A 13,762-nucleotide genomic window follows, 5' to 3' on the forward strand; every position below is an offset into this window, starting at 1 on the left:
TTACTTACAATTTATATAGGATGGTCAGATGCACACAATCTTTTGACGATATAGTGTAAGACATGGCTGTAATTTAGACCTCATCTCATATAAAACCTGAATTGGATGAATAGCAGTAGCATTCATTCAAAAGTGTCCCTACAGTCAAAACTGCTGAAAAATTAAACAAAACCTGACATCTGTATAGCGCCCATCCATTCCTAAGGGATGTGGAAATAACCTACAGTCACCTACAGTGACAATAAAAGTGAATGAGAATGAAGCTGCCATATTGTGCCTGGAAACAGGCAAGTCACCAGTTCCCATGCCAAAAGTGGTCTGGTATTTATATGTCAGTATAATAAATAATGTTTGAAACTGGGCAAACCATGATATTTTTGGTATACAGTAAACAAATATATGGGGAAATTGGAAACCAGGTATAACTGATAGACCAGTGAATCAGTTGGGGCTTCAGGCAATGCTTTCTCAGCTCTCAAGGGCATGTTAATAAAAAGTACTTTTTTAGTTATATTTTTTAATTTATTTTAAATAAAACTCTTGTTTTAATTATTCAGCCACAAAATTCTGTGAAGATACGACTGAAAGAATATTAGACTGCAGGACTAGGTGACACAACTGCTAACCTATAGGCTTCTAGTGATGACCCCAAAATAACTGCTGAGTAATTATTAATGTTGAAAAAAAATATTTTCTATCTCTAAAGTGTGGCCATCAGAGGAGTTAGAGTCCCTACAGACATCTAACAGGAAAATGGCTGCCCAAAATGGTATAGAGACATCCACAACTGTGTACATCTTTGAAAACTTTAAACATTTACATATCAGGAATAAGAAGAAATGCAGTTTAGAAATAAGATTAAATGTTCTTCACTGTGCCTGGGGAGGAAATCCTGCAAAAAGAAGCATTTAATGTTAAAATAAAGTCAGCTAGTAGTCAGCTCCGAAATGTCCATCAAGATCACTGTTCAGCTTTAACTGAAAACACAAAAACACGTCATGGAACACAACATTTGTAAAAATTGATTTATGAGTCACTTTTGAGTCTTTGATTTCCCATCCAGGCTTTCCATCTAAGACCCCAGCAGGGATATCACCATAAATTACCTTACTTACAAACCTTACTGGTTTAACGTTCCCCTTTTTTGGAGTTCAGACTCTACACACCACTATGGAGAAAGATCTGATTTTGCCTAGATATATATACTGTATCAAAACCATGTACAGCAAAAAAGAGAACAGGTAATCTAGCCCTTTCTTTCTTCTCCTAAAATTAATTAATTAATTTCCCCTATTAAAAAGATGTTACCTCGATCAAAGAAAATAGGAGTATCTTTGGATGGGTTTTTAGCTGGTTCCATTGTTACTATTGTTCAACTCATGTCAAGTTTCAAATAATAAGTATGAACACTACAAGGAGGTCTCACCCTCCCTGTTGAATGAATTATTATTATTTATATTATTAATAACCATTATTATTATTATTATTTTATTGTACTACCTTACTGAATAGAGAGCAATAAAGGTCCTCAATAGGACGCTTTGCCTCTTGTGAGAAAAACGTATCAGGATACCAATGACAAAAGGTAATTTAGCCCAACAGAACCTATTAAGGATAAAATATTAATGGATTGGACCAATATGGTCATTATAGACTGTTCACAGATTGTTCGTTTTAGCGCTTATTCCTTTTCACCTCCTCCCTCACCATTGCCCTTTTGTCACCTGTGACTCCGGTGGTCTCTGCATCCTGGCTTTGCTCCTGTTCCTTCTCTGCCCTCAATGTCATTCTGTATTCTGTATCAGCCTCCAGTCCTGATACCTTGGCTCTGTCCATCTTTCCGGGAATTCTCATTTTCTTCTCCTTCCCATTTGGTTGGGTTAGGGTCACAATGTATCGATCAGGTAGAATTTGGGGTTTCTCCCATCTTATAAATAAAGAGGACTGGGTGGTGTCGGTCACACGGAGTCCCCGTGGAGCTTCAATTTCTTAAAAAAAAGTGAACACAGAATAACATTGGGGTATTACTAAAGATTAGCTGAACATGCCAAGCTGCTAGTTTGTGTTTGGCATTTTTTTTTAATGACACACAGAAAAACAAGACAATCAATTATCTATACAGCGTTAAAGCAGAACTAATTCCTAACTTATGAAAAATTGCGACCAGGCAGGTATTTTCAAGTTTTACTTGCTTGATTGCAATATTAAAAATACACCCAACCATCCCTGTTCCATTGCAAGTGCCACCATTTTTTCTGCTCTTCTTCTGGGTTCTCGATTCATCTGTTTTGATTGGCTAGGCTGGGACGATATAACTACCTCACATGTGATGGGAATTCATTCAGTCCCAGCATATCCTGACATCAAAAGCTGGGCTGCGAATGTCTCTTAATTTATCCTCTCAAGGTCTTGAGACCTCTGTCCAAAGCAACCCACTTGGAAAAACTTCCAAATCTAGTAACAGCAGGGGTCAAGCCAGAAAATGCTACCACACACCCACTGTCTACCACTGGTATGACATGATGATGTCTTCAATAAAAGAGCTCTTTGGGCAGAGGTCAACTTTCCTATGAAAGAGCCGGAAAAGCTAACTGACCTAAATGAAGGCAGTAGGACACCTTCTCTTTTACTCCAGCCAGGTCAAGGCAGAAGTGAGACTCCCACTAAACTAGTCTAGCATGAGTGCACAATAATCCCATTTTTCTGTTTTTTTCCAAGCACATTTTGCTCTCAAAATGCCAGTGGTGGTCATCCTGCACAGAGGTGCAAATCAGTTTAACGAAATGCATGTTTACTTGGAACCTAAAAAAATAAATTACCTTGTAAATCTACATTTCCTTACAATCAAGAGCCTCTTTCACTCTGCTTTGCCTCATTGGTATTTTTTTCCAAAGCACAAAAATTGGGAGTTCAATCCAAGTTTTGTTGGACGGATCTAATATTTCCACTAATAAAGCTTCAATTGTAGAACATATAACTCGCTACCAGTCCGCCTGCTGAGTTACAGCTTCTTTGCTTTCAGAGGCTGGCTTAGAGTTCTGCAGGGGAAGAGTATGGGCTCTCTTTTTCCCAACATGCTCTGCATAGTCATAGCTGTCCCTTTGGGATAGTCACTTCAGTCATAGCTCAATGGAACACGACCTTCCTCCATAGTCTAAAGCCCCATACATACGACCAGTACCCTAATTGTCACTGGAAATAATCAGAAGTGATCCTTCCCAGCAATAGTAGAATGAACAAAGGCTGTTCTATGCCGAAGAGAGGCACCTAGCTGAGATCTTCTCAACAATTAGATAACCATTTAGTGATCCAACATGGTGGATCATGAATGACATTGAGGGACAGCTGTTCAGATGGTAAATTTTCGTCTAAGACGATCGTAAACCTTAGTCATAAACCTAGTGCCTATACGCAACTTAATTTTATGTTCAAATACTTTTTACTGCAGCTCCAGTCTCAGCTTCTGCTCTGGCTGCCTGTTAGAAGTTAGCATACGAGTCTGCATTTATGTCCAGAGTCATGCCATGGATTAAAGTTTATTTTAACATAATGGCACAGTGGAAGAGACAGTATTTTGGTTTTGATAGCATAGAAGGCCATATATGCACTTACTTGTATTGGCAGTTATTGATGTTTCCGGTCCTAATGTTGAACCTTTGCGAGGTTGAATGTTTATAATATATTCTTCACCAGGAGCCAGCCCGGTCTGATGGTACGTGATCAATGAGCCCTCAATTGTGGTGCTTATAACGCCATTTTCCTTCTGTATAGCAGGGAAAAAAAGTAAATATAAATATATATATATATATATGTATATATATATCTCAAGCCAGACTCCCTGCAGTTGCATGCACCAGTGCAATCTGTACAGCTCAAAACTGCATATTTTATCTGTAAATGCTCAGGTTTTATTATTTGTACTGCAGAAATGCATAGCAATCAATCAGATTTAAAGATTACAGTGAATCTTTTTTCTTCACCCATTCTTTGAAACTCATGGATGCCAGGAGAAATTCAAGTGTAGACTACTGCTTTTTGCCAAAATACATAATCACAATGAATCTAGTTTGTGTAGGCAAACAAAGCTATACAATGGCTATGGAGAAAGAGAATGTGTGTTTATATGATGGAGGTACGAACGGTTTAATTCTCAGGTGCCATTTACAGAACTGTAAAGTTCCTTGAAGGCAGAACAGGAATTGTGTTGTCTAGAGGCAGGGTAAGAGATTGTAAACTTCTTAGGTGCAGGATAAGGAACTCTTAGTTCCTCAGGGGCAGGGTAAGGGATTACAAACTGCACAGGAAAAGAAAAGTGATATGAAATGGTTCTGTAAAGTGGTGCATAATAACTTGGTACCACAAAAAGCCCTTGAGGCACTCCCAGGTAATGATTTACTATGAAGACAGTAATGACTGAGATTTAATCAATAGAATATTTGTTTTTGTTTTCGTGCATACCTTAGTTTTGAAAGAGATCTCATATGAATCAGGGGCAGCCTGTGGCTGATCCCACTCCAGGGTGATAGTGGATTCTTCTTGTGATATCACTTGAAGGCCAGTAACAGCAACCATGTCTACAACCTCTATAAAACAAAGGATAACTCAGAAAAACTCAGAGAACAGTAAATTGCACCTTCCTTTGTAAATGATTCAGTGGCAAATGGCTCATATATTTAGGACCAGCAAAAAACTGCACTGCACATGGGATCATCCAATAATATTAAGTAAAAGTTATTGGCCAGGGGTGCAAAGTAGTAGATGGCACATATTCCAAGGTGTGTTGCTTGGGACTTTATGCTAAGTAATGATTTTTTTGCAGTCAGTAACAACAAATGACATAATGTATTTTGAAAATATAATGTAGTGCCCCTTTAAAATTAGGGCAATTTATAGAAAAGAGGGTAGGGGGGAATATAGATCCATGAGCTAGACATGCTAGAAAATTCAAGATTCTGATTCTTCCATCTGAGTGATGGTTGTAAGTAATCTGTTGCCATGAAGGCACCTGGTTCTAGCAAGAAAGGGAGCCTTTTGTGTCAAATGTATTTGTTTGACCACCAATAGGCAAGTTTAGCACCCATTTGGGAAGGAGTTGCTGATTAAATTATTATTTTGATAACAGGAGAATCAGGGTTTTCCAGGAAAGATGGAGATGTGGTGCATGAGGTGTTTGGGGCCACTGACCAGTGTTGTTCAGGGTCATACTAAGAGCTGCTGGGGGAAAGAGAGAACTTTTCAATTGATTTTGAGAAAAAGATGTTGGAGAGAGGAACCACTGGAAGAAACTCTAGGACAGAAGCATATTTAAGCTTATTTTTACACTATTTTTAAAACTAGTTAAAGTTCCAAGACTCACCCATTGAGCAGTCTGGGCCGGTGTAGCCCTTCTTACATGTGCACACCCCGTTCACACATTTGCCGCGACCTCTGCAGTTCTCTGGACAGGTTCTTGCCCCACACACTGGCCCGGTAAAACCAGCATCACAGACACATTTTCCATTTACACACTGCCCATTGTTGTTACAATTTTTAGGACAGGCTTTGGATGAACAGTCAGGCCCTGTAAAACCAGAGTTACAGATACAGACTCCGTCTTGGCATTGTCCATGGACATGGCAGTTTTTTGGGCAAGCTTGAGACCCGCAGTCCAAACCAACGTAGCCAGGATCACAGACACATTTCCCATTTTCACACCTTCCATGGTTATGGCAATCTTCTGGACAAGTACTCTCACTACAATCTTGGCCTGTGTAGCCAGGATTACAGATGCATACACCGTCGTCACATTGTCCTTGGTTCTGACAGTCATTCAGACAGGTTCTCAGACCACAGTCTATGTCCGTATATCCAGAATCACATATGCAGAGGCCATCTTCACACTGGCCATGATCATTACAGTCATTGGGGCAAGTTCTGGATCCACAATCCAGACCTGTGTATCCAGAATAACAAACACACTTCCCATCATCACAGGTGCCATGATCATTGCAATTTTTAGGACATGTTTTGACAGCACAGTCTTGACCGCTATATCCACCTTCACAGATGCATTGACCATCTTCGCACTTGCCACGGTCATAACAATTGTTTGGGCAGGTTCTAGAACTACAATCTAAACCAGTGTACCCAAAATCACATACACACACCCCATCCTCACATCGTCCTCGTTGGTGGCATTCTTTGGGGCAAGTTCTGATGCCGCAGTCCTCTCCTTTATATCCAGCATCACAAACACAGAACCCATTTTTACAGTGTCCCCGGTCATAGCAGTCATTGGGGCAGGTTCTAGACCCGCAGTCTTGCCCGGTAAACCCATAATCTCAGACACATATGCCATCCTCACAGTGGCCCCGGTCGTAACAGTCATTGGGGCATCTCTTGGTGCCACAATCCAGACCATTAAATCCGGGTTCACAAAAACATACCCCTCCTTCACACCCACCTTGGTTGTGGCAATTATTAGGGCAAGTCCTGACACTACAATCTACTCCTGTGTACCCAGGCGAGCAGACACAAGTTCCCCTAACACAGCGGCCATGGTTGGAACAGTCAGCAGGACAAGATCGGGTCCCACACACTGGGCCAATAAATCCAGGATTACAAATACATTTGCCATTGATGCATTGCCCATTTCCACTACAATTTTTAGGGCATGCTTTAGACCCACAATCTGGCCCTGTAAATCCAGGGTTGCACATGCAAATGCCATTTTGACATCGGCCCCGGTTGTTGCATTTGTTGGGACAGGCCTTAATTCCACAGTCTGGCCCTGTGTAGCCAGAATCACATATGCACTTCCCATCATCACATCTGCCTTGATTGTGGCAGTCATTGGGGCAAGTTCTGATCTCACAATCCGGCCCTGTGAATCCTGGGTTACAGATGCACTCACCATCCTCACACCGGCCGCGTCTCTCGCATTCTGGCGAACAGATTCTGGTGCCACAGTCTGGCCCAACAAATCCAGCATCACACACACATGTGCCAGAAATGCACTGACCCTGCTCGTTACAATCTTCAGGACAACCCTGATACCCACAATCCTCCCCAGAATACCCTGGGTTACAGATGCAGACCCCATCAATGCATTTGCCATTGTCATTACAGTCATGGAGGCAGCTTCTGGAGCCACAGTCTGGTCCAGTAAAACCCGTGTCACACACACAAACTCCATCTTCACAGTCACCCCGCTCATTGCAGTTATTAGGGCAGCTTGCAGAGCCGCAGTCCACCCCTGCGTATCCTGGATAGCAAATGCAAAGTCCATTTTCGCATCTTCCCCGGTTGAGACAATTTCTGGGGCAGACTCGGGAGCTGCAGTCCTCATCTGCAAATCCAGGGTCGCAAATGCAAACTCCATCTTGGCACTGCCCATGATTGTGACAATTGTTTGCACAAGTTTTAATGCCGCATGACATGCCAGAATATCCTTCAAAGCAGATGCAACGTCCGTTTTTGCATCGACCCTGGTCATTGCAATCCTCAGGGCAGGTCTTCAGCTGGCATTTGTCCCCCATGAAGCCTTCTTTGCACTGGCACTGCCCATCAACACAAGTACCTCTTGCATCACCTCCACAGCCCCCTGGGCAGTCATCAGGTCTGGGGGGACAGGCAGGGGGCTTGAGACTGGAAGGGTCATCTGAAAAAAAACAAAAAGAATATAGGATTACCATATATGCACTATATTACAATAGGTATGGAAAAATCAAGCCATACCAGTAGCCATAACCTTCTTTTTGCCTACAATAGTGGTACAATGTCAAATGTTCTCTGTTTTATTATGTCTGTGTCCCCATTGGAGGTATGTTCTTCACTTTTTGTCCTGGTGACAATCAGCCAAACATAGAAGAGAGGTATGTGTTAGGTGTTCTATCCTTTCCCATCTCTAGCCAAGCCTAAAAAAAAAAATTAGCTGGAGTTGGGTATTAAACCTGAAACCCAAGCCAACAGCTAAATAAATAGATGGAATAAAGGAGCTGTTTTATAGTTATGTCAATACATATTCTTCTCTCTCCCTTAACTCATGATTGGACAGTCATGGGAGAAGCAGTGCCTCTGTTCTCATCTCTTTGACACTTTGTCCTCTGAGCCTATAAGAAAGTTAATTGTTAACACTTGTACAGCATTCTGCACATTGAATTGGGAGAGACTAATACTGAGTCTAATAAAATTGGATTATTCATTTATTAAAAATAAATTTACAAAAGCTGTATTAATACATGAAGAGCTGCATAAATTTGTGTCTTCTATATCTGCAAGGAGTTCAGCTTTTTGGAAAAACTCTGATGAATGATGACCTAATTCTAATTTACAGAGGGCTTATGGTGCTAGCCAAAATCTTTGCTAAATGTTGGATCACTTCAACTTTTCCCATGGTGGAAAAACGGGTAGCAACAATAAATGTTATTTTTCCATTAAAGCAACTTATGATCACAGAAATCTTTGTGTTAGACTCAACATTTGGAACCCTGGCTGGAGAAATATTCATTTTCTCTGACATCTTAGTTCTCTTATGTCATTTAATTCTCATAATGATTCCAAATGCAGTACAGAGGCTCATCTAGAAACCATCAGACAAAATAAAGATTTACAAGGTATCTGAACCTGATAGTAATTATCTACCTGTTCTCAAAAAGTTCAGCTGCTTCTAAAATCTAGAGCAATGCTTAGACATGGGGGGCCACTGAAATAACTTTCCAGTCTTAGGGAACCATTGCTATAAATACTATATCCACAGCTCACAGTTCATTGACCTGGTGGTCAATTACATTGCTGGCCTTTGGGAGGAATGTCACCCTTACAGATAGCCAAAAAGATCATTGGTGTGACTTAAACGGACCTGAGAGTCACAAACTGCTCATCGTTTAAGGAATCCCTAGCAACCTCTGGAGGAACCCCAGGGTTCCATGAAATCTTGGTTGAGAAACACTGCCTTGGAGACTGGCAATGCCCTGGTGCCAATCCATTGACATAAAGCAAATGTGGTACTAATACGTATAAAGGTAGAAAAGTCTTTATTCAGTAACTACAACTACTATGGAGAGGGGAGGGTGGAGAACTAGCAAGTTGCACCCTTCTATGGTTTCATCCATAAGAATTTGCTTAATTGATGAATGGCACTGAGCGACTGTTAGGCAAAAATCTGGCATTTGTACAGGACGAGCACAACTATTATTCTTGGGCAACAATAAACTGATGGGTGTACATAGCTTTACTTAATCATCTAACCTTATGCCTAATGGTCAGCTTCTACTATCATTGGTCTGCCTTGGCCTGAGTACCATGGTGGTTTGTCATTCCCCTTCACTCCCTGTATACCCCCTGGTCCATAGTCCTATGATGTGATAGAAGCATCCCCAAATCTCTTATATGTAGTATTGTTTAACTCCAGTGCTCAATAACCAGGGTCTGAATATATTTTTAGAATTTCTCTAACAAGCCGCAGTAAACTTAGTAAGGTTTACAAAAAGTCAAGAAATGACCTGTTTATAAAAAAATCTTGGCCTGTTTTACCCCAGCAAGGACTGGAGTTGAACACCCCTGGTATTGACAATAGGAGATATAATTGAAGGTGTGGGCACATATTTGAGTTTGCCAGGTAGTAGAGTGCGAAGTTTTCACAATAAAAATTGAGCAGATTAAGGTATTTAGTGCTACATTTGTATGAATAAAACAAATGCAAACAAATTGTTACAAAGTTGTTTAAACCATAAATTGCAGCACAATGTGTTCCCTTTTATTCTTCGATTCATAAGGCACATGATACATTTTCTTTGCTGGAAACAATCTTTCTAGTAATCTTGTTTACTTAAAACCAAGATTAAAGTTGAACTAAATGTCTGAAAATGTTTTCATTTATCCAGGCCATTGAATAGCTAGCAGTAGTTCAGCTTTATAAAACAAGTTGTGCTGACTATTTTTATTATACTGCATTGGAGGCTCCCTGACGCAGACTTACATGAAGAACCTGGAGTTGCCCTTTAAGACCTTGAATTTGCTGGACCAAATGCATTAAAGTAAGACCGAAGGCTAACTGTATAAACGATCCTAAATAAATCCCTAAACTGTTTAAACTATTTAAAGCTGGCACAGATTTTGCAACATGTTTTTATCTTCTACTCCCACAGAAAAAAAAGCCCTGAAACTGAGCCAGTTACAGAGAGTATTTCTACAGTCAGTGGATCTGGATAAACAGCAATTTTATGTCTCTAGAGGGAACAGAGAGATTTGAAGTCACCTTTGCCAAAAATGAAGTAACCCCCACCCCCATTTCCATCCTGAAAAAGAACTATCAGCGTCTCTTTATCAATGCATCTAACGGGCAAATATTTTAAAGACAAAAGCACCTGGTTATGTGCGCCTTCATTCTAATCCAGCAAATAATTACCATTCCACACACTCCAATGGCAGATAATATCTCTGGCACAGCCTAAATACTAGGTGGCTACCCAATTAGAAAGATCCCGACAAACTTTATAAGACATCAAGGGAAATGAAAAATGCACTTCTGTTCTTGTATAAAAGGTCTTTGGTATGTTGGTTCCATAGCCGCTGGCTAATCAGACTTTTGAATTAAGTCTCTGGCTGGCTTTTTCGGATCTTCAAAGAGATGGTCGGACATAGGCAGCACACAGTAATAACTAGCTGTTTACCTGGATTTTCTTTTTTGTTTTTGCAGCGACTGTAGATGGGAAATAATACTACACTAACATAGCCTGGAAGGATAACATGGGTTTAGAGTTATGTTTGGGTGCAGGTTTGGCGCCTTTGCTCCCCGAGGAGACGTCCTGGATAAGGTGAGTATATCGTGCAGAATAGGGCAATTTATGGTCCCATTTTATCCTACTATAATTAAAAAAAAACAAAAACATCTATATAAAGCACAACACTGTACTCTACAGATGTGTATTATGCCTCTCTTAAATCAAGACTCGGAATTAAAAGGACCACTATTTAGACTAGTGAAGGCGGAAGAGACCTTAGTATTGTATATGTCAAAGTTATGTCACCCCAGTCCAATGAGATTTCTCTCTGCTGTGTTAAATTCTGAAATGACACCACATGACACTGCAGGTATATTTGGGTAAAAACACAATACAAAAAATATAACCCATACTTATATTTCCAAGGGTGCTTAAAAAGTATTTAGCGCATTAGTACAAACATTACATTGACTTTTCTATGAGAAATGCATGATCAATAATGGAACTTAAGCTTGTTTATTTTAAACTGATGAGAAATCTTTTTGGAAATTAGAAAAAAAGAGTTTGAGTTTAAAACTGTTTCTTTTATTTGCAGGGAGTACAGAATGACAAAGAAGTAATCACTTTTGTGGATTTTGTAATAAAATTGTAAATGGCAGGAGATTTTGAGAGACATTTTTTGTTTAATTATCCTATATCATTAAAGTGAACATGTGCTTTGTCTATGCAGGGCTAAGGAACAAGTCCATTTTAAATGTTGGTCTCTGCAATATCATATCCTTACCTACCCTTTATTCCACTACAACTTCATTTTTTGGTATGTGTTTAGCAATTAGACATATGATGCTGCTAATATGAACAGGGAAAGGGTCATCACCTCTGTGGGATCAACATTAATCTTACAGAAGACTTGTCATTTCTCCCATTGGAGAATGGGGAAGCAGGAGATTTGAGGGATGACAGTTGTAAGCATCTTCAGAAGCTTTCAAAGTTTACAAAATCTTTTCGATCATTTTTAGTTGTAGGAACAATTTTTAGAAGTTTTACCTGATGTCTTATATACTTTTTATTCTTTATATAAATCTTGTTTTTGCAAGCACATACAAAGTGCATCTATGACACAGAGCTTCTTTAAAAAGTTACAGAACAGAAAGCATTTGCAATCAGACTCTTTCTCAGACTCTTTCTCTCTTGTTGAAAGTCTGCAGAATTGTAAATATGGAAAGGGGAAGGGAGACTCCTCACTTTCATTCATTTGTATGTATATTTAGAGCCGTAACTATTGAGTTCTGTAAACAATTTTTATTAGCAAAGCAGTATCAATTAGCATGATAGACATGCAAGCCAAATACTTTACTTTCTGCCTAAATTTTGGACAACTACTGAAAATTGGGAACAATAAATATTGAATATTTCAAATGCATTGCACTAAACGTTGAATATCTTTTGTCTTAAAAGCAGAATTAAAATTTCCCCTCTGATGCCTGGATTTGTCACATCATTATTACGTATTGAAACATTTAATAAAGCTGGCAAAATGATATGACTTACCGGTACCACTCTGCACAGTGTGTATTGGCGTTGGGAGGTGCGGACTAACTTCTCCATTACCCATAGGTCTGACACTTGTGACTGAGTGAGCTATCCGTTGGCTTTTGTTCTTAACTTACACTGGTAAAAAATATTAGGCTGGAACATCTGTATAAAAGTTGGATAAGCTATAATACTAGTGTGCGTATGTGCTATAAACCAGGCATGCTGGACGTATAGTTGGCCAAAGAGGCATAATGGAATAATTTTATCTCTTTGTCTACTATCATAAAGATTACACCCTCTGGACATTAAGGGTGGTAGTTATTATCTTCTGTTTAAGCAATAGTTCTACAAAAATTATTTAAAAGACCATAACCAGATAGTTTTGGGAGGGGGTGGATGCAAGGGAGGGTGACAGATAACTGGTGGAATGGAAATATTCCATTTTAAAAAATGTTTCCATTAGGAAAGGCCTTTGAAAAATGCACACCACCCTAAATATTACAGCAGCTCTGTCTATACTCCTGTAAGATGTGTGCTGTAATGTCTAATGATAATGTAATTTTATACATTGGTTTGGGTCATGTAATGCTCTGTAATGCTTTAGCTGTATTACCATTACATAGGACTGGAAAACCTCATATGGAACAATGATGATCTGCTGGTTACTCAGAAGCCCCATGGGGGCCCTCCAAGCATGTTCCTGTAGCCACTGGATAAAAATCTACTTATTCAAAAGAATTTAAAGCTTATCTAAAATCAGGGCCAAAATGAAAATATATATCACGCTATTTTGCTTTTTTTATCAGTTGATCCACCAGCAGAACACAGTCCTTCAGTGACAAAATGTACTCACGGTACAATGGAGGACCGGCAATGTCACCTTGGGCTTCTCTCCCAATTTGGACTAGAAACAACTTTCTCCCACCCTATCTCTATATCAAAGAGGTCTGCAGAAGTGCAGCCACCTGCTCAAAGTAGGGATTGATTATGAAGCCTTGGTAATTTAGAATCTTGACCATTAGTGATAAAGATATCTTCTCACTTACCAGCACCACTCTGCACATTGCCACAGCAGGGTGTTGAGCATTGTCCCTTTATGTCCCTCACCAACTTTTCCAGAATGGCCAGGCGTTTCAGCAGATGCCGGATTCCCTCTGCCTCTGGGCACTGTGGCTGGGTGGTGGGAGCAGCAGAGAGTGATCCCACCAACAAGAGGATTGTGAGGGACAATCCAAGGAGGGACATCATAATTGGGATTGGAGAAAAAGTGAATCACCTGTGAAGAAATGAAGAAGATACATAGGTTATGAGAAAGTCGATGAAACACACTGAACAAAAAACAAAGAAATATTAGGATGAAGAAGATCGAAAAGATGGGAAGAAAATGCAAAGATCAAGATATATAGGGGAAGACATGAGGGATGCAGGGAAGAGAAAATGGTGGGAAGTTGGAGAAGAACCTGGGAAAAACAAGACGTAGGAGTGATTTGTCACTGCACACTGCAAATCCATGGTAATATTTG

General features: G+C 39.9%; 1 protein-coding gene across 1 annotated transcript in view; it reads right to left on the reverse strand.

Moving 5' to 3' along the window:
* The window catches only part of TNXB (tenascin XB), a 78,504-nt gene that overhangs the window by 47,242 nt on the left and 17,500 nt on the right, over nucleotides 1–13,762 (reverse strand). Inside the window, 5 exon segments of the mRNA XM_072431773.1 lie at nucleotides 1,725–1,988; nucleotides 3,613–3,763; nucleotides 4,459–4,583; nucleotides 5,357–7,639; nucleotides 13,286–13,515. Coding sequence (XP_072287874.1) covers nucleotides 1,725–1,988; nucleotides 3,613–3,763; nucleotides 4,459–4,583; nucleotides 5,357–7,639; nucleotides 13,286–13,487 — 3,025 coding nt within the window. The 5' untranslated portion in view covers nucleotides 13,488–13,515.

The sequence above is a fragment of the Pyxicephalus adspersus genome, chromosome Z (assembly GCF_032062135.1).
Source record: "Pyxicephalus adspersus chromosome Z, UCB_Pads_2.0, whole genome shotgun sequence".
Taxonomy (NCBI): Eukaryota; Metazoa; Chordata; class Amphibia; order Anura; family Pyxicephalidae; genus Pyxicephalus; species Pyxicephalus adspersus.